This window comes from Momordica charantia, assembly GCF_013281855.1.
Source record: "Momordica charantia cultivar OHB3-1 chromosome 6 unlocalized genomic scaffold, Mcharantia_2.0 BLBB01000006.1, whole genome shotgun sequence".
Classification (NCBI taxonomy): domain Eukaryota; kingdom Viridiplantae; phylum Streptophyta; class Magnoliopsida; order Cucurbitales; family Cucurbitaceae; genus Momordica; species Momordica charantia.
The window spans coordinates 7,559,149-7,583,636 of NW_028275164.1; the positions used below are offsets into that span (position 1 = coordinate 7,559,149).

Below are 24,488 nucleotides of genomic sequence, written 5' to 3' on the forward strand. Positions count from 1 at the left end.
TGGATGATCCAAAAGATACAAACACGTGCAAATGCGTGTTTTGTGGAAAAATTACCAAAGGTGGAGTTTGCCGAGCAACAAACCATTTGGTTGGGGGAAATAGAAATGTAAAGGCATGTTTGAAATGCCCAACTAATGTGAGAGAAGAATTGAAGGAGTATCAAACAAGAACAAAAGCAAGAAGGGAAGAGAGTAATGCCCTCCCAACGTATGAAGATTTAACTTTGATTGAAGAAGATGATGAAGATGAAATGGAAGTAGTTGGTGGTAGTGGTAGTGGATCTGGATCAACATCAACCCCAATGAACAAGCGAACAAGAATAAACACAGGTGATAATGTGAGTAGTATGGGTGGGAGAGGGAGAGGAAGTGGAAGTGGAAGTGGAAGTAGTAACTCTTGTAGTCCATCAGTGTTAAAACCACCGCGACCAAAGGGGCCAATAGATAAATTTGTGTATCAACATCCTGGAAAAGTTGTTGATGATAGAAATCGATTGAAGAGGTTGAAGGAATCAACTATTACTGAAAAATATGATAAAGAGGGGAGAGGTGCTACAGTGCAATTCATCATGCGTTAGATATATCAAGCAGGTATTCCTCTACATACTATTCGCTTGAGAAGTTTTGAAGTGATGCTAGAAGCTGTGGGGCAATTTGGCCCTGGTTTGATACCTCCTTCTTATCATGAAGCTCGAGTAACGTACTTGAAAAAAGAAGTACAGTACACAAAAAATCTTATGGGCGATCATGAGGTAGAATGGAAGAGAAATGGTTGTTCGCTGATGTCAGATGGGTGGACTGATAGGAGGGATAGGACACTAATCAACTTTTTAGTTCATTCATCTGTTGGAACGTTGTTTATGGAATCCATCGATGCATCTTCATGCATCAAAACTGGAGAAAAGATTTTTCAACTCTTAGATGGAATGGTGGAGAAGATTGGAGAAGAAAACGTTGTCCAAGTTGTGACGGATAATGCCTCAAACTATGTCCTAGCTGGAAAACTTTTAGAAGCCAAGCGACCTCATCTATATTGGACACCATGCGCTGCTCATTGTCTAGATTTAATTTTGGAGGATATTGGAAAGATTGAGCAGGTGAAAAGGTGTCTTCGAAAGGCTGTGGCACTTAGTGGTTTTATTTACAACCACTTGTACGTGCTAAACATGATGAGAGAATTTGCTAACCAACATGAATTGGTAAGACCAGCAGTGACTCGCTTCGCAACTTCATTTTTAACCCTAGCCAGTATTCACAGAAATAAAGCCAATTTGAGGAAGATGTTTATTTCTGAGAAATGGACCACCTCTAAATGGGCGAAGGACCCAAAGGGGAAGAGAGCAGCTGAAACCGTTATGATGCCATCTTTTTGGAATTCAGTTGTGTATACTTTGAAAGCATCGGGCCCTTTAGTTCGTGTGTTGAGGCTAGTAGATGGTGATAAACCAGCTATGAGTTATATTTACGAAGCTATGGATAGGGCAAAGGAGGCTATTAAGAGTGGTTTTAATGGAAATGAGGCGAAGTATAGACCGATTTGGGAGATTGTTGATAAAAGGTGGGATTGTCAACTTCATCGGCCTTTACATGCAGCCGGATATTATTTGAATCCATCTCTTTTTTATGACAACAAAGAGAGAATAATGCAAGATCCTGAGGTCATGGATGGTCTGATCAAAGTTATAGAACGATTAATACCATCTATCGATGATCAAGTTCAATGTTCAATCGAATTAGAATTGTACAATGAAGCAAAAGGCATGTTTTCGAGTAATGTAGCAATAAGGACGAGGGGTGTTAAAACACCAGGTAATGACATTATTTATTACTTTTAGTTTTAAATTTTTAATAGACATATTTAAGTTTGAACTACTAAAATTCTAAATCATTTGTTTAATATGTGCACAGCTGCATGGTGGTCTCTTTATGGTGTTAATGCTTCGATTTTACGAAAGTTAGCCACGAGAGTCCTTAGTCTAACGTGCAGCGCTTCTGGCTGTGAGCGCAATTGGAGTGTTTTTGAACAGTGAGAATAATTTGGTTTTTCCCTTGTTAGTTGAAGATTGAAAAATCCACTTTTGACTCTACATCGTTAATAATTCTGTATATTCATTCCAAGAAGAGGAACAGGTTAGAGCAAAAGCGTCTTAATGACTTGGTTTATATAAAATATAACCAAGCACTTAAAGAGCGCTACACTCTACAAGACCAACTTGATCCAATTACTTTGGATCATATTGATGAAAGTAATGAATGGTTGATCGGAACACTCGAAGAAGAAGATGGTCAAGAAGAAAATGAGTTGGTCTTTGATGATGACGACCTCACATGGGGAGATGTAGCCGAGGCTAGTGGTGTTAGAGAACCCATAAGGCAAACTAGAACATATACAAGATCTAAAGGAAAGTCGCCTGCTACTCCCGCTCCTACAACTTCAAGAGTTCGAAAATCAGTGCAAGTTGTGGTTAGTGATGATGATGATGACACCGAAGAAGAAGAAGAAGAATTGTTGGAAAAGGGAGATTGTGAGGACGTCCAAGATGAAGAGAATTTAGATTTAGATGAGGATGATGAACTTTGATTACTTATATTTACTTTTTGTTCTATTTCAGACTCTACAATTTCTTAATGTTGCTTGTCTTTATTTGGAACTAAACTTATAGAATTTGGTTGTTTTATGCATCTTGTTGACATTTACTATTTTGGTATTGATTTTTTTAAGGTAATTTATTCACTATATATATAATTTTTACTTATTTATCAAGGTGCGCCTCGCTTCAATCGGGCGTCGCCTTTGTATCGCCTCTCGCCTCAAGGCGATCAAAGGACTCGTCGCCTTGCGGTGCGCCTTGCGCCTCGAAAACACTGGTATGGGGCTACTTTACCTTGTCCATAAGAAAGTTGATGGCATAGGAAATTTGGGCATACTCTTGAAAACTATGTTGTTCTCTTAATCTTTTTGGTGGATCTAATAACTTAATAGATCATGCAAATGTGCATAAGGAAAAGAGTATCTCTATTTCTCTCTCCTGAAAAGTAGTTTGGCAAACACGATGCTTGAGAAACTGTGATGAAAGCATGCAATCATTGAATAAATAGATATATTAGCAAAATATGAGCACATATTTCTCCAAACTCTACGAGGTCTTTGAAGGTTGGCTTCTTTGTTCTTAGTTTTTTAGAAGCTGCCAAATCATAGGCGCTTTTATAGAGGACGGCCTTTGGTTTTTGTATGCAGGCTATTAGATGTCTCATTGGACTCACAAGTCAGTCATATCAATGTATTGTGGTTCTGTCACTTGTTTGGGTGGAGGATCCTCAGGTAACTTGGATAGTTAAATGAAGGTGCAACTAATTTCCATCCTCTCATTACTTGATGACTACTGTGCTTCAGAGTCATTTTCAAGTCAGATGATTCTAGAGACCGCTTCCGGCCTTGGTCAATATCTTAAGAGTATCTTTGAGTTTTTTTTTTCTTTTTTTTAATTTCAAATAAATATTTATGACTAGCTTGTTTGCACCCCGACTAATCTAGGGGCACGCGCCTAACCTTAGTATGTTTAGTTGCCAAAGAAATTCACAAGATTATAGGTATGAACCTATCATCTCTAGGCCCTTTACTATTTTCATTTATATTAAATAATAAGATACCAAATCAATACATATATGCTCTGAGTAAGCTGTGTATTTTTGGCCTTTCCAGGAGTTAAAGAAGGGCCTGATGCTGTCTAACTGTTAAAGGATCATAGCATTCTAAGATTCTGTCTCCTGAGATTGTGATGAATATACTATTTACCATAGTTTTTGGCTGAAGGTTTCTTGATTGAGGAAGTTCTTTTATGTCAAGTCATGTTTCTTCCTCTGAAAGATGCTTGAAGTTATCTTTTATTAACTGGCTCTTTAATTGTTACTTGGTTCAGCTGTAATGATGGGATCCATGAACTTCCAGTTCAGCTAATTTATCTCTTTTCTGGTAGGCTTCATTTGGCTGGAGAAGGAAGAAGATTGCTGCAAATATGATTGTGGCACATGTAGGGAGTAAATGAGATATGGCAGATGCGATGAAGGATGAAGGTGGCTGCCGGGGTAAGTACTCGTCATAACGGTGATCGATATCAAGAGTTGCGTCCTTCCACTCTTATAACTCGTGCTTTTTCCTTTTTTTGTTGTTGTTTCTTTAGAGTGGAGGGTCGTTTGGCCCTTGAATATCATTGTAACACATGAAGTGCATTAAAGTAATAGCGATTCTACCGGAAATATATGTTTTTTTTTCCCTTTCTTTCTAATGTTATGAAGTTCAAGCACCTTCTAGGGTTTTGACTTGAAACATGTTGGTGATTTTTTCCAAAACATTCGGTGATGATGGAAGTGGATGGTCACAAGCGACACGTTCCATAAAATTCTTCCTCCTTTCGAGGGGTGGAGCCATAAATTTTCTTAGGAAAGGACAATTTTTACGTTCTAAACTAAAAAATTTAGGGGGAAACCAGTGAAAAAGGAAAAACTGCATAAAGTTTCAAGTATTTTATAGGTAACTTTTGAGTTTATGACAAGCTAGTAGGCCGATTGGCTTAATGTCGTATTTCACTTTCAGCATATAGGTGTCGGTTTACACTCGGTGTTCTTTAATGGAAGAAACATGTGTTTTTATTGCTATAGATGCAACGACATCCTCATAAATGGTTAAGGATTCTCTTTTAGGTACAGCCATGGACTTCCAATAACTCCAAGAATTCTTTTCAGTATTATCATAGTAGAGAAACTAACTACTAACAGTGCAGGAAAATACATTCCTGATAATGAGGACGAGAAGACGAGGAGATGCGTCGTGTGCTTTTGTGCAAGAACCTGTATTGATCATATCTTTGGAGATGGCTCGAGGTTTCGACTTCACCTGAAATTCCGAATCTCCAGCTTTTGAGGAGCCTAATTTTCCAAGAAAACCTCCTGCTTTTGGCCAAAGGTACCCTTCTAGTCATTTGCTAGTTTTCATATTCCGAAATGATGCACCAGTAGTGTAGTAATTGTCACTAGCTAGAATCTCGAGTCATTTATAGAATATTCGACAGCATAGAACTGTTATTAACAACTGCTTTTAAGAACTGTGAATGAGTAGCTCGTAACTTTAATTTTTAAAGTTAGAACGACTTCAGATATTCAAAAGAAAATAAGTCAGCCATGAGAATAAACTAAGAGGAAGCAATTATATAGAAAGTAATAGTTTTTAAAAAAATTTCAAGCAGCAGTGTCTTGGCAATGTTTTTCAAGTTGTCGGGGCTTCGGTGAAAATTTCTGTCTGAAAGTAAAACTTATTTAGTTCGGGATTGAAATATGGACTTTGTCGATAGGTGTATTATTGATTGAGCTATGCTTAGATTGACTACTTGGTTGTCTTCTGGTGCTTTTGAAAAAAAAAATCCTTAAAATGAAGTATTTATTTTATAAGCACTTGTGAAGAAAACTAATTAATTATTTTATCGAAAGCGTGGTAAGTACTTTTTATCTCTGGTTAGAATTTCTAAAGCTATTTTTTCTTATAAAACAGTTTTTAACTATTATTAATTGGCTAAAAGCACTTTAAAATTTTAAGCAAACAGAACTATTTTTTTTTTTAAATACTTTTAGTCCTCGTCAAGTTTCATATTTGATTCTTGTGTAGTTTTGTTGACTTCTTATCTTACTATTTTATAATTCACATGCTCATTTGTCAAAAAGAAAATACGACTTATGGTGATTTTGGGAAATTTTAGTCGTTCAACTTTTATATTTAGTTTTTGAAATCTTAATATATAATTTGAAAAAAATTGTAATGCTGTAATTTTCAAACTTTAGTATGTAATGATTTAGGTCTCGTTAGGTAATGTATACGTTTCTTGTTTCTATTTTTTTTTTATTTTTAATGAAGAAAAATGTATTGTATGGTTCTATCGTCCAAGAATTTAAGTATGATAAAATAAATTTTTATTTATGTTTCGAAAAAAATTGGAAATGAGAACAAGATAGGAGAAATTTGTGTTAGGTTGTTTCCAAAATTTTGATACAATTGTGATAATTCCCAAAAAAGAGAGAAATAAAGTCAGTTGTAAAATGCTTAGATTTCTTAAGAAAATTGAAAATGAGAAACAAGAAACAGGAACGTTACCAAATGGGCTTTTAGTATCTGTAGTTTGAAATTTGTAGGGATTTTGCTCTTACTCTTTAGTTTTGCAACAATTTAATCTTTACTTTGAAAAAATTTAATTTAAGTTATAGCGGAAATTTCTTGTTTATATAGATTGATAAACGTAACCAAATGCATTTTCAAACTAGAGAATTTAAATCATGCAAATTGAAAATTGACAGTTCTACCTGACAAGATTTTTCATAATAGAGACTAAATCAATATAAATTATAAACTACAAGAATTACATTTTTGATCTATATCGTGACTTTAGTGAAAGTGCGCGGATCAAATAGTTTAGAATTTAACAAAGAGTATAAAATTTATGCATTTCAAAATCACAATTGAAGTTTCATCTCTCTCATGTCTTTGGCTGATCAAGAAAACTTTGGTGTCTCTTTCTATCAAATCATCTTGTAAGGACAAATTACAGTCTCTTTTAGAAAAGAATGGTGAGGAAATAGATAAGATAGAGGGTCGGACTTTGACTTTTTCAATGTATGAACAACGACAAATGCAAATAATTTCGATAATTATTGAATATGACGTAGAAATACTTTTGGAGGGTACGATGTACAAATTTTGTAAATGAGTCGATATATGTTAAGTTTACTTGAAAGTCATGACTATGTACCGAGCTTTAGTTACACGAAAAATATCTTACTCTACTAAGCAAGTATGAACATAGGTAACAATTTCCATTTACAAGTACCGAGCTTTAGTTTGTTCGTAATTCTCTGGTTAAGACACTTGTAACTTTGTGTTATAATTCTTTTTTTTTTATTTATAAGTGATTTAACAAAAAAATTCTTGGCTTCTTTTCGTTGTGGTACAACATCTAAATTGGAACGATTTCAGGAATATCTTTATTTTGATCAAATTTTTAAAACAAATGAAAACAGCACCGAAAGAAAACTCTTTACCCCAAATATAAAAAGAAATAAGTGATGAGAATTATATATAGAAATTTTAGAGAGAATTGGAGAAATATATACAGAAAATTTGAATACCTTTGAATTAAATACGAAAGTACCAAAAAGAAAAAAAAAACACTATTTAAAGCTAAAACTTCCAAAATTAATAGAAAGACACATAACTCTCCTCCATAATTAAAAACTTCCCAAATAGTTAAAATAAAAACTCTCCAAATATTAAATATATTCGATTAATTTTATTAAACACGTAACTCCATTCTTATTTTTCCTCAGAGAGAGAAAAAAAAAAACCCTGCAGTCCTCTACAGTCCTCTTAAATCTAAGATGTTACGCCATAAATTCCTTATTTTGAAATTTTCTTTTGGCAAGAAATTTATATTTTTAGTTTTTTTAGGCCATTACAAAAATGGAATAATAAAAATATGTATTTTTAGTAGCAAGTTTAAAATTTTACACAAATAACATAATTTGATTTGAATTCAAACAGAAAATACTATCACAAGGAGAATGAAAAAGGTCGTTAAAAAAATAAAAAATAAAAGTATAGATATTCTTAAAAAATACATAATAGTGTTTTTTCCGTCCAATTTAATTTTCTCTTTCTTTATTTAAATGGAGTGAAAATTTAGGGTCAATAATTTGGTAACATCTTCGTTTCTTATTTTTTATTTCTCATTTTCAGATAAATTTAAATTAATTGTGTAACTGTTTGTTAAGAAACCCTTGAGAGTTGGATCTAAGAACCTTGCTAACGAACAAGACCCATAGAACTCAATCCCAAAAACCCCGAAAACAAGTATGGAATCAACCCAAGGAAAAGTTTTAGAACGGATTACCTTGATGATCAATATCAAGAGTAGAAAAAACTTGTTTCTAAACTCGTGATTCGAATCACTCCACAAGAGGTATGATCAACACCGCTTGAATGATCCTAACATGCAAATTCTAAAGACACAAGAAATTGCACAAGAAATGGGAGATAAATCTCTCAACCAAACTAATGAGAAAACTCACTTTTCATTCAACTTCAAATTGTGTTACAACAAGACATCTCAAGGCTATATATAGCCATCCTAGCAAGCCATATGAAAAGTCTTAAGCAAATGAAAAGACTTGTAACTTACAAGAAATGAAAAGACTTGTAAATGAAAAGACATAACTTACGAGAAATGAAAAGACAAGCAAATGAAAAGGTTAAGAACATAGAAAGCCAACCAAAATAATTGCAATCCCGTCCATAATGAGGGATGTGAGTGTTTGACTTGGTTTTTGAATTGAATGAGTTGACTTTGACTTATCTTGATGGAGTTGACTTTGACCTTGACCAAGTGGACTTTAACTTGCCATAAAAACACTTAAAAATGCATAACTTGCACCAAATTGAAGTGCATAGTTCTAACTTCTTGCACATCTTCCTTTATTTCTCTTGTCGAGTTCAAGAACGCTTGGACATGAAGTAGCAAAGCTTGTTGAAGTTTCCTAGCTCTCGATCTTGTAATCGGTCCATGAGGCATAACAACGGTAGCTCCTTGGTTCATATCACTGTTCATGTTTATATTATTGTTTATCATTTCAAGACCTTTCTAAAATTGTGTAGAAATTTTAGAAACACACAAATAAAATTTCTTATTTCTGATTCATATTTCCAATTTCTTTTCTAAAACATAGGTAAGAGTATTATTTTATTTCTTATAAAATACATACTAAATATACAAAAATAAATATAACATAAATTTTTTTAATATTTAATTTGAAATGTTAACTTTTATATCAAGCTTTTACATTTTTTAATTTAAAATTTAGAAGGAGAAAGATAGAACAATAAACAGGAACATTATCAAACTCAACGTTACACTTTTAATATTTTTACAAGTCTATTTGATTCCTAGTTTTCTAAAAACAAGTGATTTAGTCTTTTGGATTTATAAAATAATTCATCGTAGTTCATGCCATTAAAATTGGTGGATGATTCAACATGAACTTAGCTCAGTGTTAATTGACACAGTTTTCTGACTATAAAAACTCACAAGTTTGAATCCCCTCACCTCCACTTATACGAACAAAAAATTAGTGGAGGTGATAGGTGATATATTTTTCTGTCACATTAGCATAATATTTCTTCTATAATACGTCAACATTGTTATAAGAATTAATTAAAAAAATATAGTTGACTATATATTATTTTGATGTAAAAGAAAAGAAAAATAGAGAGTCATGTAGAAACATATACTTATTTGTTTCGTGTAACTTTAATTTTAAGAGTGTAGATGCAAATAACTTATCGATACTTGAGAGTATACTTTACCAATCAAGGTAGAGACTATGTTGTAACAAATTTCAAACCATAAAGATAAATTGTTATGTACGAAACTAAACTATTACTAATTCGAGAGTAAAGATGCTCAATTGTTATAATTTGAGATCGGATGTTATTTCAACCAAACATAAAAGAGATTAATGGTAGTTTTTAACCCGTGAATATTTTTACATCATAAAAGAATTTAAAACTCACCCAATTTTCTATTAAAAAATTGTGAGATGAGTTGTATTTTTTAAACCATCAATATTTCTATGTTATAAAAGAATTTGAAATTCACTCATTTTCGATAGAAAAATCGTGAGATTGAATCTTCAAAGATGTAACAAAAATGGCCAAATGGCCAAATGGCCAAATGGCAAACGCTAAGGCGAGAGTGGCGATAAAACGGGAGGAAGAAGAAAGCGGTCGGGGAGAGAAACAATAATGGCGAGAACTTGGAGGACCCGCCATGGCCAACGAGTTTTGAGTTTTTTGTTTAAAGCATAAGCACACTACATTCTTCGGCCTCTCACAGTCCTTCACCTCCGTTCAACACCAAACAAAGTCACCCAAATAAGTAAACAGGGCGGCTCTCTCTCTCTCTCTCTCTTGCTCTCCCTTTTCAAAAAGCGAACCAGCTACTTTTTCCATTCTCTCTCTCTCTCTAGAGCTTAATTAATGTTATTCCGTTTTTCTGAGGAGCTACCGCGTATCTGATCCGAGAATCGGAGACCAGAAAATCCCCCCCACTTGTTTGATTTCTTGACGCAGTTTTTTTCAGTCGTCTGTAAGTCTACTGCACCCTTTTTGTCTCTATTTTGAGCTTTGATATGGGGTTTCTTTTTTGTGTTTTGGGTTCGTACGGAATCTTCGGTGGATTGGGGTTTTGTTTTTGTTAATTATATGCTTGTTGGTTGGTTTTTTTTTCTCTTCTTTATGGGTTTGTTTTGTGTTGTTGTGATCTTCAGTTGTAATTATAAATTTCCACATTGTTTTCCATTCGCGTTGTTGACGGTCAATTTTGAACCCAATTCGCCAAATTGTGTCTGTGTTCTCTGGAATGGGTGTTTTCTGTGATGGCTATGGGGTGCCTAGAAAGTATACGTGGGAAAAAAACACTAGACAATTAGAATGAGATTTTTGTCATAATCAATGAAATTTCTTGTATGAGTTGTTTTAGAAGTTTCTGAAAAAATTATCGATCCGATGAAGCTAAGCTAGATAGTCTTTACTGAGCTCAATATTTTGTCGTCTTGTTTTCTTACCCACGTTTCACGGCACATCTCTAGCAATTTTTTGTTTTTGTTTTTGTTTTTTTTAAATTGCCCTTGAAATAAATTTTTGTTAAAAGATGTGCTTTGCCTATTGTTTCGTTTGGTTCTTTTTCTATGGTGCTCTAGACTATTGAATGCTGTTAAACAGATCAATCTGGTGTTTTACAGAGTAGCCGCCTTGAAAATGACAAGGATAAGCCGTACTTATAGTGACACAATGCAAAGAGAGGGTGTCTCAGCTGTATCAGCTGATGTGATATTTGCTTCTAGTCGGTTTCCAAATTACAAGATTGGAGCTAACAATCAGATTGTGGAGGCTAAAGATGATCCCAAAGTAATATCAATGAAGGAGGTAATCGCTCGTGAGACTGCCCAGCTGTTGGAACAGCAGAAACGCCTCTCAGTTCGAGATTTGGCCAGTAAATTTGAGAGGGGTTTGGCTGCTGCTGCTAAGTTGTCAGAAGAGGTAAGGGTTTTCCAATGAAAAGTTATGTTTCCTATCAATACAAGAAAAACCCTCCACTTGTACATAATTATTTTAGAAGTTAAATATCTGTTTTGGTATTGCTTGATTATTGTCAGGTTATCTTGTCCCGTTCAAGAGAAAATTGGATAATCATATAAGAAATCATACTCTTAAAAATATGTTTTTCTTTGAATGTGTTTGGAGGATTTAGCTACTCCGTACATAATGTAAATGAGTATAAAAAAAAGTTTATCCCTCCCACTTGGCACACACATAAATTTCCGTTAGATATTAAACTTTTAATAATTAAGTTATATTCATTGGATTCATTTCATTTACATTATTTGGTGCAAGTTGAAGAATACGGATTAGTTCCCTTTGGTGAATTTTTCTTTCATAGTTCGATTTCATTTATTAATTGGGGATATCTGAGATTAGATGTAAATAACGAAAATACACTAATTATAATCTAATTATTTGTGTTTTTTGGAACTGTGCTTCAAGAGCCATGCTGTAGCACCTTTGGTTAGAGAGGAACTTCCAAGTCTTTGAGTATAAATCTTCCACTTTTGATATTTTTTACAGAAATGTATGGCACACCTCCTCATGGTGGTGTATCAATTACTAGAAATTCTTTTGTAATTACAACATTTCCTTGTTTATGAACAATTGGAAAGTCTTTACTAGTTTTTTTGGGTGGGGTTCCCTCTACCCCAGCCCTTAGGTCGTTCCTCCCTCTTTTTGTCTATATAAAGTTTCTTATCCCAAAAAAAAAAAAAAAATCTAATTATTTCTGCAATTCAGGCTAGACTAAGAGAGGCAGCTTCACTGGAAAAACATGTTCTATTGAAGAAGCTTAGGGATGCATTGGAAGCATTAAGAGGACGTGTTGCTGGAAGGAACAAGGATGATGTAGAGGAAGCAATTGCAATGGTGAGTTTTCTGATTTCCTAGATGATCGCACCCTTCAAAACATGCATCTAGAATTATTATTATAATTTTATTTTCTAACTTCTTTTGCTACTGATGCTATCTCTGAACTTGAGAAAATTAATGAGAGTGCTTGATTGCGCTTATTCTAGGTGGAGGCCTTAGCAGTTCAACTTACTCAGCGGGAAGGGGAATTAATACAAGAAAAGGCTGAAGTGAAGAAGCTAGCTAATTTTCTCAAGCAGGTGAGTTTAGCATTGTAATTAAAGTTGGTTGATAGTTCTCCATATCTCAAAAGCACATATATTAAGAACTTATAGCTGTTTCTTCTTCTTGTTTATTTTAATGAGAAACAAGCTTTGTGATAAATGAAATATACAAAAAGAGAAACAGGCTTGTTTTTGGGGGAGATTTTTGTGGCAGGCTTTTTTTTTCTTCCCTACTTTATGGGGGATTTGGCTGGAGAGAATAGAGTTTTTAGAGGTGTAAAGAGGTTCTTTGAGTCCTTGTGGTATCTCATTAGATTTAACACGTTCCTGTGCGTGTCGGTTTCTAGAGTGTTCTTTAGTTGGTTATTTATTTATTTATTCTTTTTTTTTTTTGTTCTTTTTGTATGCCCTTTATATCTTTTCATTTCTCTTGATGAAAGTTCGGTTTCTCATTAAAAAAAATATATATACAAAAAGAAGAGACGACGCCCAAAGAGCTGGGTAATTCCAAAAGTCCTCTTTGGAGAGCCAGCTGATAGATGCACTTCATGACCTTGGTAGTATTCAGCCAAGGACAACAAATGCTGTGATGTTTTCTCCTTTTGCCTAAGGTTATTGCTATTTATGACATTTTCTAAAAGATGCTGCATTAGATGAGATTTAGTCATTTGTCTTTTTTTTTTATATGAAAAGATTTAGTCATTTGTCTATTGAGTATTAGTAGACTTTTTCCCTCAACTATATTCTTATGAGACGATTGGCAAATATAGTGCCTTTATTAATTTTGAAAAAAGCCACTTAAGAAAAGTCATCTTTGCAATCATGTTTACTTTATTAATTATTGGTTACTTGTCAGCTTTTGAATGGTTATGAGTTATGCGTATTTTAGTTTAGGCAACGCATCAACACTAGTTGAACGTGTGACCCTCCAACACTCGTCAAACAATTGCTTTATACTTAAATTAAAGTGCTAAATAGTTTACTTTGTTTTTAATATTTGACAGATCAATGGGGGCAAGTGGTTAAATTAATTAATTTTTTAATTTTGGTTTTGAATTCTATTCAAGTACTGTGACTCCCTTGTATTAGCGTTTGATCCCCTACCTTTTGTAATTTCATACCATCTATGAAATTGTTCATTATAAAATGTATTTTATATCTAGTACTTTACTCTAAGGTATTGCCTTTTACAGAATGATTCCTCCACATTCTTTTTTGTTCCAGTGCTGAGAGTTTATTTTGTTCTGCAGGCATCAGAAGATGCTAAGAAACTTGTCGATGAGGAAAGAGCTTTTGCACGTGCAGAAATTGAAAATGCAAGAGAAGCAGTTCAGAGAGTGGAAGAAGCTCTTCAAGAACATGAACGAATGTCTCGGGCAGCTGGGAAGCAGGTTTTCTCCTCCTCGATTATTGTTTTTAGGGATTATGTATTACGCGTCCACAACCCATCTCTTATTTGTAACCTTGTATTTGTTTTTCCCTATAGAATAAATTTTAACATCCTTTTTAAAAAACAATATATTCAACCAATTAGATGAATGGATACAAGCTAGGGGCTGGTGGTAGAAAAAAACCACTGTCAAAGAACTCTATTACACGAGCACCCTTCGAACAAGGTTGATTCAAAAGACTCTATGGCTGGAAAAAAATTTGTATTTATGGCACCCCGACAAGAATTGAGGACTTGTACAAAATCACAAAAACTATCCATGGGTTTCTTTCCACCATGAAGGATCCTTCGTTATTTTCCAACCCTGAAGCCATATATCGCTCTATCCTAAAAAAATATATATATATATATATATATCTTGTGTTTTCTTTCATTTATTCTCAATGAAATTTTATGGAATAGAGTTTTGGTTAACCTAAAGAGCTTTATAGTTGGACAAGTTTAATGATTGATAAGTTTTAGGGGATAGATATATTATTACTTTACTTTTTGTTAGTGAAAGAATGTAAAGTATTCATATTTTTATATTACTTACGTTTCTATGTTCTCTAAATGGGATAATTTCTTGTAATTTCCATATTTTGTTTTCAGTCTGAGGATTTCTTATCCTCATCTATCTATTCTCAAAATGTTTCTTTCATATTTATATGATTTCTACGTAAAATATAAAGCTATATATGGTGCATTGTTGTCGCTCTTAATTTTTTCCCTAATTTTCAATAGCTTATCTAGCACAATTCATTAACGTGTTTAGGACCTGGAAGAACTAATGAAGGAGGTTCAAGAGGCTAGAAGGATCAAAATGCTCCACCAACCAAGCAAGGTTCGCATTCTATCCTCATTCTTTATGCTGTTATTATCATATAGCTTACACTTATATCCCTTGTAAATTAATTTAAGTTGCTCTATCATCATTGAGTTTGCATTTTGAATAACTTTATATGGTAATAAATAGCAAAAACAAAAACTATGACTCTCTATGTGGTTCTTTTGAGAATGGATAAATTAGATATTGCTCCATCTGGAGACTGGAACAAGCCTTAAGAATTCAACGCTTCTATTTTCAGTGCTACTCAATATCCCTTAGATTTTAACTAATTTTCCTGCTATTATATATTTTTCTTGTAAAGTATGTCAAAGAATTTAGTACATGTAGGTTATGGACATGGAACATGAGCTTCAGGCATTGAGACTGCAACTTGCCGAGAAGTCGAAGTATTCTATACTACTTCAAAAAGAAGTAAGTTTGTTATCTTATGATATGAGCAACTTTGATTTATGATATTATTTGTTTTCTGTTGGTTTGATAGTTTCGTGAACACTGCATGTGACCTTGAGAGTGATCCTTTTATATGCAATTTCTTCGGGGTGAAGCATATTTTTAGCTGTAAGTTAAAGAAAACACTATATTACAAATGTCATTTCTAAAATTGCATAAAAATGAAATAAACTATGATAATTGAGGATATTTGCGTCATCTAATTTCAGATTTCTTCTCAAAGACTCCCCGTTGGCTGTGGTACCCTTATCCACTAGTTGTTATGAGCTAAATAATTTTTGGCTGTTCCAGCATTGTTAACTTTCTAAGTTGACCTTAACTATTTTTAATATCCCACTGGTTCCAGTGCGGTTTGACTTCCTATGAACATTCAACATGTAACTATCCTCCGATAGAAATGAAGAACAGGAAAATATATATTTTCAAGCCTCTGTAATAATTGTACTGCAAATGAAATTTGGATATAATCATATAGTTTCGAAAGACCAGCAATTTCAGGGAATTGTTATTTATTATTTTTTAATGAGAAACCAAGCTTTCAATGAGAGAAAATGAAAGAATGTACAAAGGGCATACCAAAAAAAAAAAAAAAACACAAAAGGGGATCCGCCTATAAGAATAGACCCCAATCCAAAAGAATGACACCTCACAAAGCGTTAAAGTCCGAGATTCAAAGAGAGGTATTAAATCTCTCCCAGACCTCCCTATAAGATCTCTCAACTCCCTTGAAAAACCTGTTATTCCTTTTCATCCAAACACTTCACAAGATGGCAGCCTGCCATAACAAAGGCCCTTTATTTCGGAGCGGTGGGAACAACAACACCTCCTCCAACGAAGTGCTACAATCTCTATTACCTGCCCAAGAGACCTCGCAAACCTCTAGAAATCGATTCCAAATAAGCTGAGGAAACTGACAACTCCACAAAATATGATTAAGGTCCTCAGAAGCGTTTTTGCAGAGGACGCACTACTGAGGCCCACAACTACAACAAGGAAGTATGTCTCTGAATACGGTCCAAGGTATTAACTATTCCACGTAAAACTTGCCAGACATAGAACTTAACCATCTTCGGAATCTTTACCTTCTAGAGGGATGAAAAAATTGAGGTCTTAAGGGGAAGCAACGGGGCACTCCGAAGCTAGAAAAAGGAACTACAAGTGAAACCCAAAGACAGGTTAGGGGCCCAAGACCTAATGTCTTTCTCCCCTGCATGAGACGGACATCTCCTAACAAAGCAAGCAAAGTAGTAACCTCCGGCTCCAGTGCTTTCCTATCCGTCAAAGATTGATAGAGACCCAAATAAATAAAATGAGGATTTCCTCAACACCCCAAAATAGAGGCCACTGAGGTTCATTCAGGGAATTATTTTTTAACCCAGCACATCATTCGGAAGAATCATAACAATAGTTTCTTCTATGCCAAAAGCTTTGCAAATACAAACGGACCCTGTCAAAAACCTCAAAATAACGATCAATAAGAGCTTTTTTTTAGAAGAAACAGTATATATATATATATATATATATATATATATATATATATATATTTTAAAGAATCAATAAGAACATTTTACATATTCATATTTCCTTAGGGTTGAGGAAGCAAGGAGAAACAATTTCCTTCATATTCACATTTAACCTTCCAAAGTTTAGTAAATAGTAATGAAAGGGGATTGAGGCCAATTGGATGAAGAAACAAGCCAGCTAAAAGAGAATTGCACGAAAAGGCATCAAAAGAATCAAAAGACCACACATATCGATCCTTATAACCTGACATGAATCAACCCCTTGAACCCTTGAATAATAGATAGAGAGAGGAAAAATTTAAACCGCCTCTCTATCAAAACGAGCCCTGAGATGGTAACTGTGAGAAATGGTCCTCCCACAAATTTAAGGAAGGAGGCAATCCAAGTGTTTGCAAGAATAAGATTGTGCGGGGATCATTTCTCATAAGGACGCTATCCAAGTGCTCTCAGCAATTATTTTACCCTTTTTTATCTCTTCGAAAGTAAAAGGGGGCCTCCAAACTCTCCAATTTTCTTTTACCAATAGGTTCTTTTTCTTTTCTTTATTTATTTGGATAAAAACTAACTCTAATAAAGAAAATTGAGAGAACCAATTGTAATTGTAATCGAAGTTGAAGCAATGTAGTTAGGTGGTGTGAGTATGCTGTTCAGTGTTCATTTTTATTCACTAGTTCTTTTTGGTTATTTCCTTTATTCCTTTTTTCTCTAACTGGTCCAATTTTACGGTATTCTCGAAGATACAGATTCTTTTTTATTTATTTTTAATTATGCTTCCCTCTCTTCTTTATCCTGTCACTTTTTCCAGCTTGCAATAAGCAAGAAGGCAATGGGAGACAGCTCCAGCCTTTATGAGATAGATGGCACCGAATCCTTGGGTTCTTATCTCCATATCCAACCTTGCTGTGATATTGCTCCAGACCTTTCAAAATGCTCTATTCATTGGTACCGCATAGCATCTGAAGGTGGCAAGAAAGAACTTATTTCAGGTACTCTAGACTTGATAACTACAAGGTTTTAAGTTTAGTGGTATTTCCATTGTCACGGGAATTCCAAAATATTCCTTTTTCCTAATTTTGATTTGAACTGTTATTATCACAGGAGCTACAAAATCAGTTTATGCTCCAGAGCCTTTTGATGTTGGGAAAATCTTGCAAGCTGAAATTAGTTTAGATGGCCAGAGTATCACTTTGACAACCACTGGCCCTATTGATCCAGGTAGTTTAATAGGTTGATGTGTGTATAAGTATCCATTGATATGTATGTAAAGTAATAAATAATTCTTGTCTTGGTTTCTATAACTGTGTAGCGCTTGTTTTGCTTAAATTCATGGGAAGGAACTAAATGTTAGCTTTCTAACAGCTGCTGGTCTGGGAAGCTATGTTGAAGCACTGGTGCGGAAGCACGACGTTGAATTTAATGTATGTCATCCTACTACTTATTTAGAATTTTTATTATGCAAGACTGGTAATGGCTCATGAAAATATCATTAGCATATGACTGTTCCGACACCGACATATGACTGTTCTGACTCCCAGTTATCGAAAAAAAAAAAGGTCATAATGTGAAGGTTGCCTAGAAGGATTTAAGATTGAGGTATACCAAGATAAATTAAAACTGTCCAAACAAAAATAAAACAAACCCACAAGGGGACTACAGTACATCGTGTCAACTGATATGTAACATGGCATAGACTTTTCTTTGACAATATACAAGAACCAAGTGGGGAAGCAAGGAAAAACTCTCTGATTGTGTTTTGTTGATTGTTAATAGAAAAGGAGAGTAATTACAAGGGTTTTTGGACAAAGAACTCCATCTTAGAACTAGGTTACCAAATTCCTAACTTGTTTTTCTTCAAAAAACAGAAAGCTGATCTAGAGCAATTTCAAAATATCATTGTCCTATCTTTCCATATAAAGTTTAACAGTTCTGTTTCTTAGTTGAAAAAGAAAATAGAAATAAAAATTTAAAACCGCCCCGTCTTAATCACCTGCATTTTAATATTTCCTTGTTCATGAACTCATTATCTATTACATGTTGCTCTTGTAGTTATTTATTTTTGTTTATAATTATATTACTGTCATTATAACACGTCTTAAATAGTTTCATATAGATTTTCTTTTTCATAGATTTATACCAGGGCTTCATTGAAGACTCTTGCTTCTTATCTAAAAAAGAAGACTCTTGCTTCTGCTTTTTCATCTGTGGATTGTCAACTATCTCCGCCATCTTTTTATGGAGTGCACGAACTCCATTTTATTTTTCTATTTCAGGTAGTTCTTACCCAGGCGAATGGAGTAAATCATCCATCGGAGTTGATACATGTGCTCCATGTTGGAAAAATGCGGATAAAGCTCTGCAAGGGAAAGAACACAATAGCTAAAGAATATTATTCTTCCTCAATGCAGGTAAATTGAATATTATTTCAAATTTCGAATTAGCTGCAAAACTAAGAAGAATTTTACCAGTTTGGACGTAAACAACTAAACATATCTACATAGTCACTGACTCACTAGTCACTACTAACACATTATTTAACTTAGTTATGTGGAGTTCGAGGAGGTGGCAACGCTGCAGCTCAAGCATTGTTTTGGCAAGCCAAGAAAGATCTTTCCTTCATCTTAGCTTTTGAATCTGAGAGAGACAGGAATGCGGCCATAATGCTAGCCAGGAGGTTTGCCTTCGATTGCAATGTATGTTCCATTCATTCCCTGCTCAAAAGTAATATTGAGAATCCTTAATTGTTTGAATGATGAGCTTAGCAATGACTAACGTGAATGATTCAGTTTGCCTCCAAATTTTACTTTGTCCAGCATAGGACTTTACATACCATTTTACATACCAGTAAATGGGATGCCACATGACTTTTTTTTTCCCTGTTTTGACTTAAGATCTAATAGTGATATAAATACAAATGTTGGGCAGATCATTCTTGCTGGACCCGACGACCGAGCTCCATCAGGAAACTGATGAACCTTTGTAGATCTCCCCTAAATGTAAATTATCCTTAGCTCCCTTTATTCACCATTTAATAGTTGAATATGGCATTATGAACTGTTATATTGGGTTCCCTATTTGTTTGTGGTGCTTCTGTTTTCTCCACACCTTTTTTTCCTTCCTAACATTAAGGCATATTTTTTTTTACTGTTTGCCTTTTTGGTTCAGAGTCCTAACAAAGCTGTCCCCTTTATGATTGAATTTGTGGTTGTGTTTCATCCAACCAATAGATGTAAAATGGAATCTTCTGAGTAGTTGTCACTCTTACATGATTGATATATATATATATATATATATATATATATATATATATAGTGCATGTGTGAAGTTTTTCAAAGTAGATACAATTCAAAATCTTGAGGGCTCTAGTGTCATATTCTTTATCTGGATACCCGGTTTCAAATTTCTCCAAGTTTTAAATGTCTGTTTTTGTTTATTTTAAGTTTCGAGTAAATTTGAGATACAAGCTGTAAATGTTGAAATGCAGATGAAGTTAAAACTCAAGTCGGTGTAGAAAGGAAAATACTTGCCTATACATCGGTCGGTAAAAGTTCTACTAACCTTTTTATATGCAACGTATTTCTATTGGTTAAAAGATTTTAGCATGATCTACTTATCTATTTTATTAGAACAATAAAAATGTGATATCGAAAAGTCAATAGACTGGTGCGTAGGCAAGTATTTTTTGTGTCGAAAAGTGGGACATTTTGGGATGAGAGGGGTTGCAAACTTTACAATATTAAAGTTATAATGTTATAATTATTAAATTATAGATAAAATGTTGAAAATTTTTAAATGAAAGGATACTTTTTTTCTTTCACCAAGAGATATGAAATGGATATGATGTGTGTTAAAAGTTCATAAAATGGGGGATTTGTTTTCTTGCCTCAAGAATTCCAGTCATTGTGTTTCTCAAGGAATTGTTTTTCTTAAAATTTGAGATTTTTGCAATCTTTCATTGGCTAGTGTGATATAATAATCAAGCCTCACCCCTAGGCATTTAAATTCTATATTTAATTCTAATTAAAGGTACTTTGAAAAAAAGGTTACTTTTACTTGAAAATTAATTAGCTTTATGCTATTTTGAATGAAAAATTAAGATAAAAATATTGCAATAAACAAATTTATAATAATGTTGATGTAAATGAAGAGACTAGCGTAATTGACATATATCTCCAACTAAGAGGTTAAGGTTGTGAGTTTGATTTCTTATCCTCACAGGTTGTACTATAAAAATATATATATTAAGTGTTAAGTACATTATAATATTATATCTAGTACCAGTTGTCATTCAAATCTCTCTATTATAATAATATTTTATATTCAAACAACGAAACAAAATATGTAAGCAACTTGCATCTTGATTTGAAAAATATTGTCCATTCTACAAGAACAGGAGTGATTTACAAAGAGTAATTTACATCACATTTCTCTACAACAATTATCATTACGGAAAGTGATTAAGCAAAAAATAATATTATTCACAATTAAAAAGAAAAAGAAAACTAGTTACTTTTAAATAAGACAATTAATCAAATCATGAAAATTTTCACCAATAAGGTAGTAAGATATAGCTTTAGTTTAAAGTATTTTTCAACAAAGTTTAGATAGGTTATTATGTCAATTGTGGAAGTCTTGGGCTTAATAATTATCAAATGGAATAGTTTACTTGCCATCTACTTTGAAAGGCTGACTTTTAAGGTTTCAAGAAAATTAAATTAGGTGTTATTTTACAATTTAGTCCAAATTGTAACGCATTCATAATTATGTGCTACATTTATTTATCAGAAAAAAAAGAGTAGACGAGAATCATAGTTTATTATAATAAATTAGAATGAATTCCAAATTTATAGGTCTGACACTAAATTAAGAACAGGATTCATCATTCTGCCAAAGCAAGCTTAGTTCAACCGTAATTGTAAAAAAGAGAATGTGATTCTTGATTCTAGAGGATAAGATTGATCTCAATGGTAGGAATTGTAGGAATCTCCCTCGACAAAATTTATCCTTTTAATACTTTTCTTTTTATATCTACCTATGTCTTTGTATAACACCTTTAATATAAATTAGATTCCTTCTCATTTCATATATTAGTAAATATAAATATTTTTTCCGTTACTAAAGTGGAGTAAGCAATTCAAACCTATGACCTCACCAATCAACACCCATATTTTGTTAGATGCGAGCAAATTTTTGACGAATAATTAAAAAATATATTTTTTTATTTTTCAAAAACTTAAAAAACTGTAAAGTTTTTATTGGTGATCAGTAAGAAGATAAATGCATATTAGTAAGCATCTAAGTATTGTTCATTTTCTAACAGGGTATTCAAAAAACTTGATGACTTGAGTTCGATCTAAAGAGTATTCAACTTAATCCAATCCAATTTATAAACAATAAACACCCTTATTTTATCGTACGTTCACGCCAAGATTTTTGTAACCCTACATTATCCTAAAACAAAGTTGACATGACTAAAAATGAATGATGACCAGTGACCAAGTTGTAGACAAGTATTGTCTATTAATAAATTACATAGATTTTGCAATTTAGCAAGATAGAGAGGAAAAATTAAAAAAAAATAAATAAATAAATAAAAAGGAGAGAGAAAAGAGAAAAAAACAAAATCAAAATCCCCCATTCTCTCTCTCTCTCTCTCTCCCAATTTTTCTGAGCCTCACACTGAAAAATTCGATCTCAAATGCTCTGTTCAAGTTCAAGGTCCTCCTCCAATGGCGTCTGACAATTCCAACTCTCGCCATTTCTCCTGGTTCATCAAATCTTGCTTCCCTAACCCCAACGATTCCTCTCCCACTCTCCCTCTCGCCTCCAAATCCTGCTTCCAAGCCACCGCCGACGCCCATCCTCACCATCACCAACCCGTCGCCGCCGTCGCCGCCGCCGCCATCTCCGCTCTCCCGGACGATCTCCTTCTGGAGTGCCTTTCCAGAGTTCCTTCCGCTTCTCTTCCCTCCGTCTCCCTCGTCTGCCGGAGCTGGGCCCGCCTTCTCCTCTCCTCCGCATTCGTCGATCTCCGCCGTCTCCGCGGCCATCTCGAGGATACTGTTTATGCGGTTTCTGCGACCGGCTATGGCCTATTCGCGGCGAGCTTCAATTTCCGAGACGGCGGAATCTGGAAGGTCGCGCTGTTCCGAGCGAAACAGAGTATGTTCCTCAGCAATTTCTACGGATTGCTCTCTCATGCGCGCCTCTCCGCTATTGGTCCTAGAATTTACCTAATCGGCCGCAATGCGGTGTTTCTGTACGACACCTGGTCTGGAATGGTGACGGTGAGATCCGCGATGAATTTCTCCAGGAAGAAATTCGCCAATGCGGTGATTTGCGGCAGAATCTACGTCGCTGGCGGTGCTCCGACCACCACGGCGGTGGAGGCTTATGATCCGGAGAGCGATTCCTGGCAAGTCGTGGCTCATTCCGCGAGAAGACGCTACGGTTGCATCGGAGCTGCCGTCGACGGAATTTTCTACATAATCGGAGGACTGAAGATTGGAGGAGGAGTTTCGGGGAACTTAACATCACGCGCCGCCGGAGGATCGGAGGCGCACATCTACGCGAGCTCCATGGATATGTACGACGTGGAGGCGCGTGCGTGGCTGAGAAGCCGCGCTGTTCCAGGCGGAGGCTGCGTGGTGGCGGCGTGTGCGGCGGCGGGACACATCTTCGTCCTCGCTAGCCACGCCGTGGAGCTGTCGTTCTGGAAATTCGACGCTCGGAGAAAGTGCCCTAGCGGCGGCGGCAGCAGAAGCACCGGCAAATCCGCCGGATTCGGCGACTGGTACAGAATAAGAAGTCCGCCGCTGCCGCCGCAAGTCCGGCTGGACTCCACGGTGAGATTCAGCTGCGTCGGAATGGGAGAGACGGTGGTGCTGATTCAGGTCGCCGGCTGCATCGACGATTTGCTGAGACGAAGCGGAAGAACCACCAGAGGATTAAAGGAAGGTTTGGTGTTGATCTACGAGACGACGACCGGAGAGTGGAGCAGAGGAGCGGATATGCCGGAAGTGATGCAACGCGCCGCCTGCGTGTGTGTAGAGTGCTGAGACGCGCCGCCGGGAGTGGAGGTTAGGCGCGTGAAGAAAAGGTGGGAAAAGGGACAAAAAAGGAGAGCGTGGGGTTCATGGAAGCGCGTGAAAAATCCAAATCCAATTGGTTGATTCGTCAATTATTTAGTACAAAACAAGATCTGGTAATTCAAGATTTATATGCATGGGACTTCTGAACTTTTTTTCTTTTTTTTTTAATTCTAAAATTGGGGTTTGGATTTTTTTTTTCAAGGCTCGAGATTCTTAGGGAACTCTCTAGTGTCTATCATCTCATTTTCTAATTTTTTTAGGTGGATTTTTGTAATTTTTAAATTGATTTTTTAATTCATCTTAATAATTAGGATTTTTTTAATACAATAAATTATATGGATGTTTGAACATTAGACTTCAACAGAAGTAGACATAGATACTAATTACTGTCGAGTTATTAACCTTATAATTGTTAGGTGACACAAATCACAAGATTTTTTAGTTAAAAATTTTCATAAAGAGAGGTAAACTTTACCTTAATATGTTTACCATTAAATTAGCATACTTAGTACTGGCCGATCAATAAATAATACGTATCTGTAATCGTTGTACTTTGCTTGAATTATCAACTTAAATGATATGTTGATTTGATGTTCTATCGAATAAAATTTAGATATGGCATGACTAACAACAATTAGTTTGATGAACTTTACAAATCATTTAAATACCCATCAATCATCACATCGATGTGCCTCCTTATAAATCCATATTACAATGGTGTCCAAAATGTATAGGTTTTCATGTTTATTGAATGGCTCCATTCTTTAATGCCTAAAATAGCAATCAATTTATCAATAGGTTCTTCCTTACCAATCACTCCCAAATTAAAAAAGAAAAATAAAGTTATAAATAAGAAATAAATTTTTTTTGCCAAC

The 24,488-nt window shown here is 34.7% G+C and overlaps 3 protein-coding genes across 3 annotated transcripts; all 3 read left to right on the plus strand.

Moving 5' to 3' along the window:
* The first annotated feature begins 590 nt into the window (after positions 1-590).
* On the plus strand, positions 591-3,934 carry LOC111016530 (uncharacterized). The gene is made up of 3 exons (XM_088124845.1): positions 591-1,809; positions 1,909-2,027; positions 2,108-3,934. The coding sequence occupies exons 1-3, from the start codon at positions 633-635 to the stop codon at positions 2,579-2,581; spliced, it is 1,770 nt and encodes a 589-aa protein (XP_087980971.1). The 5' UTR covers positions 591-632; the 3' UTR covers positions 2,582-3,934.
* Positions 3,935-9,746: 5,812 nt separating this feature from the next.
* SCAB1 (plectin-like protein) lies at positions 9,747-20,339 on the plus strand. Its single transcript, XM_022291956.2, has 14 exons — positions 9,747-10,181; positions 10,837-11,134; positions 11,939-12,067; positions 12,217-12,309; positions 13,524-13,664; positions 14,478-14,546; positions 14,880-14,963; positions 17,331-17,511; positions 17,624-17,740; positions 17,885-17,943; positions 18,796-18,930; positions 19,066-19,215; positions 19,448-19,518; positions 20,007-20,339. The coding sequence occupies exons 2-13, from the start codon at positions 10,853-10,855 to the stop codon at positions 19,490-19,492; spliced, it is 1,485 nt and encodes a 494-aa protein (XP_022147648.1). The 5' UTR covers positions 9,747-10,181; positions 10,837-10,852; the 3' UTR covers positions 19,493-19,518; positions 20,007-20,339.
* Positions 20,340-21,845: 1,506 nt separating this feature from the next.
* LOC148210615 (Galactose oxidase/kelch repeat superfamily protein) lies at positions 21,846-23,966 on the plus strand. Its single transcript, XM_088125378.1, has one exon. It carries the CDS (start codon positions 22,252-22,254, stop codon positions 23,578-23,580), a length of 1,329 nt encoding a protein of 442 aa, XP_087981504.1. The 5' UTR covers positions 21,846-22,251; the 3' UTR covers positions 23,581-23,966.
* Positions 23,967-24,488: the final 522 nt, after the last annotated feature.

What these genes read in the sequence shown, in the direction of transcription:
- LOC111016530 (XM_088124845.1), top strand. Translation starts at nt 633, where the DNA reads ATGCTAGAAGCTGTGGGGCAATTTGGCCCTGGTTTGATACCTCCTTCT. An exon ending in GAGGGGTGTTAAAACACCAG is followed by an intron (nt 1,810 to 1,908) that starts GTAATGACATTA and finishes ATATGTGCACAG; the next exon opens with CTGCATGGTGGTCTCTTTAT. An exon ending in ATTGGAGTGTTTTTGAACAG is followed by an intron (nt 2,028 to 2,107) that starts TGAGAATAATTT and finishes ATAATTCTGTAT; the next exon opens with ATTCATTCCAAGAAGAGGAA.
- SCAB1 (XM_022291956.2), top strand. Translation starts at nt 10,853, where the DNA reads ATGACAAGGATAAGCCGTACTTATAGTGACACAATGCAAAGAGAGGGT. An exon ending in TAGAGGAAGCAATTGCAATG is followed by an intron (nt 12,068 to 12,216) that starts GTGAGTTTTCTG and finishes CGCTTATTCTAG; the next exon opens with GTGGAGGCCTTAGCAGTTCA. An exon ending in CACTGGCCCTATTGATCCAG is followed by an intron (nt 17,741 to 17,884) that starts GTAGTTTAATAG and finishes GCTTTCTAACAG; the next exon opens with CTGCTGGTCTGGGAAGCTAT.
- LOC148210615 (XM_088125378.1), top strand. Translation starts at nt 22,252, where the DNA reads ATGGCGTCTGACAATTCCAACTCTCGCCATTTCTCCTGGTTCATCAAA.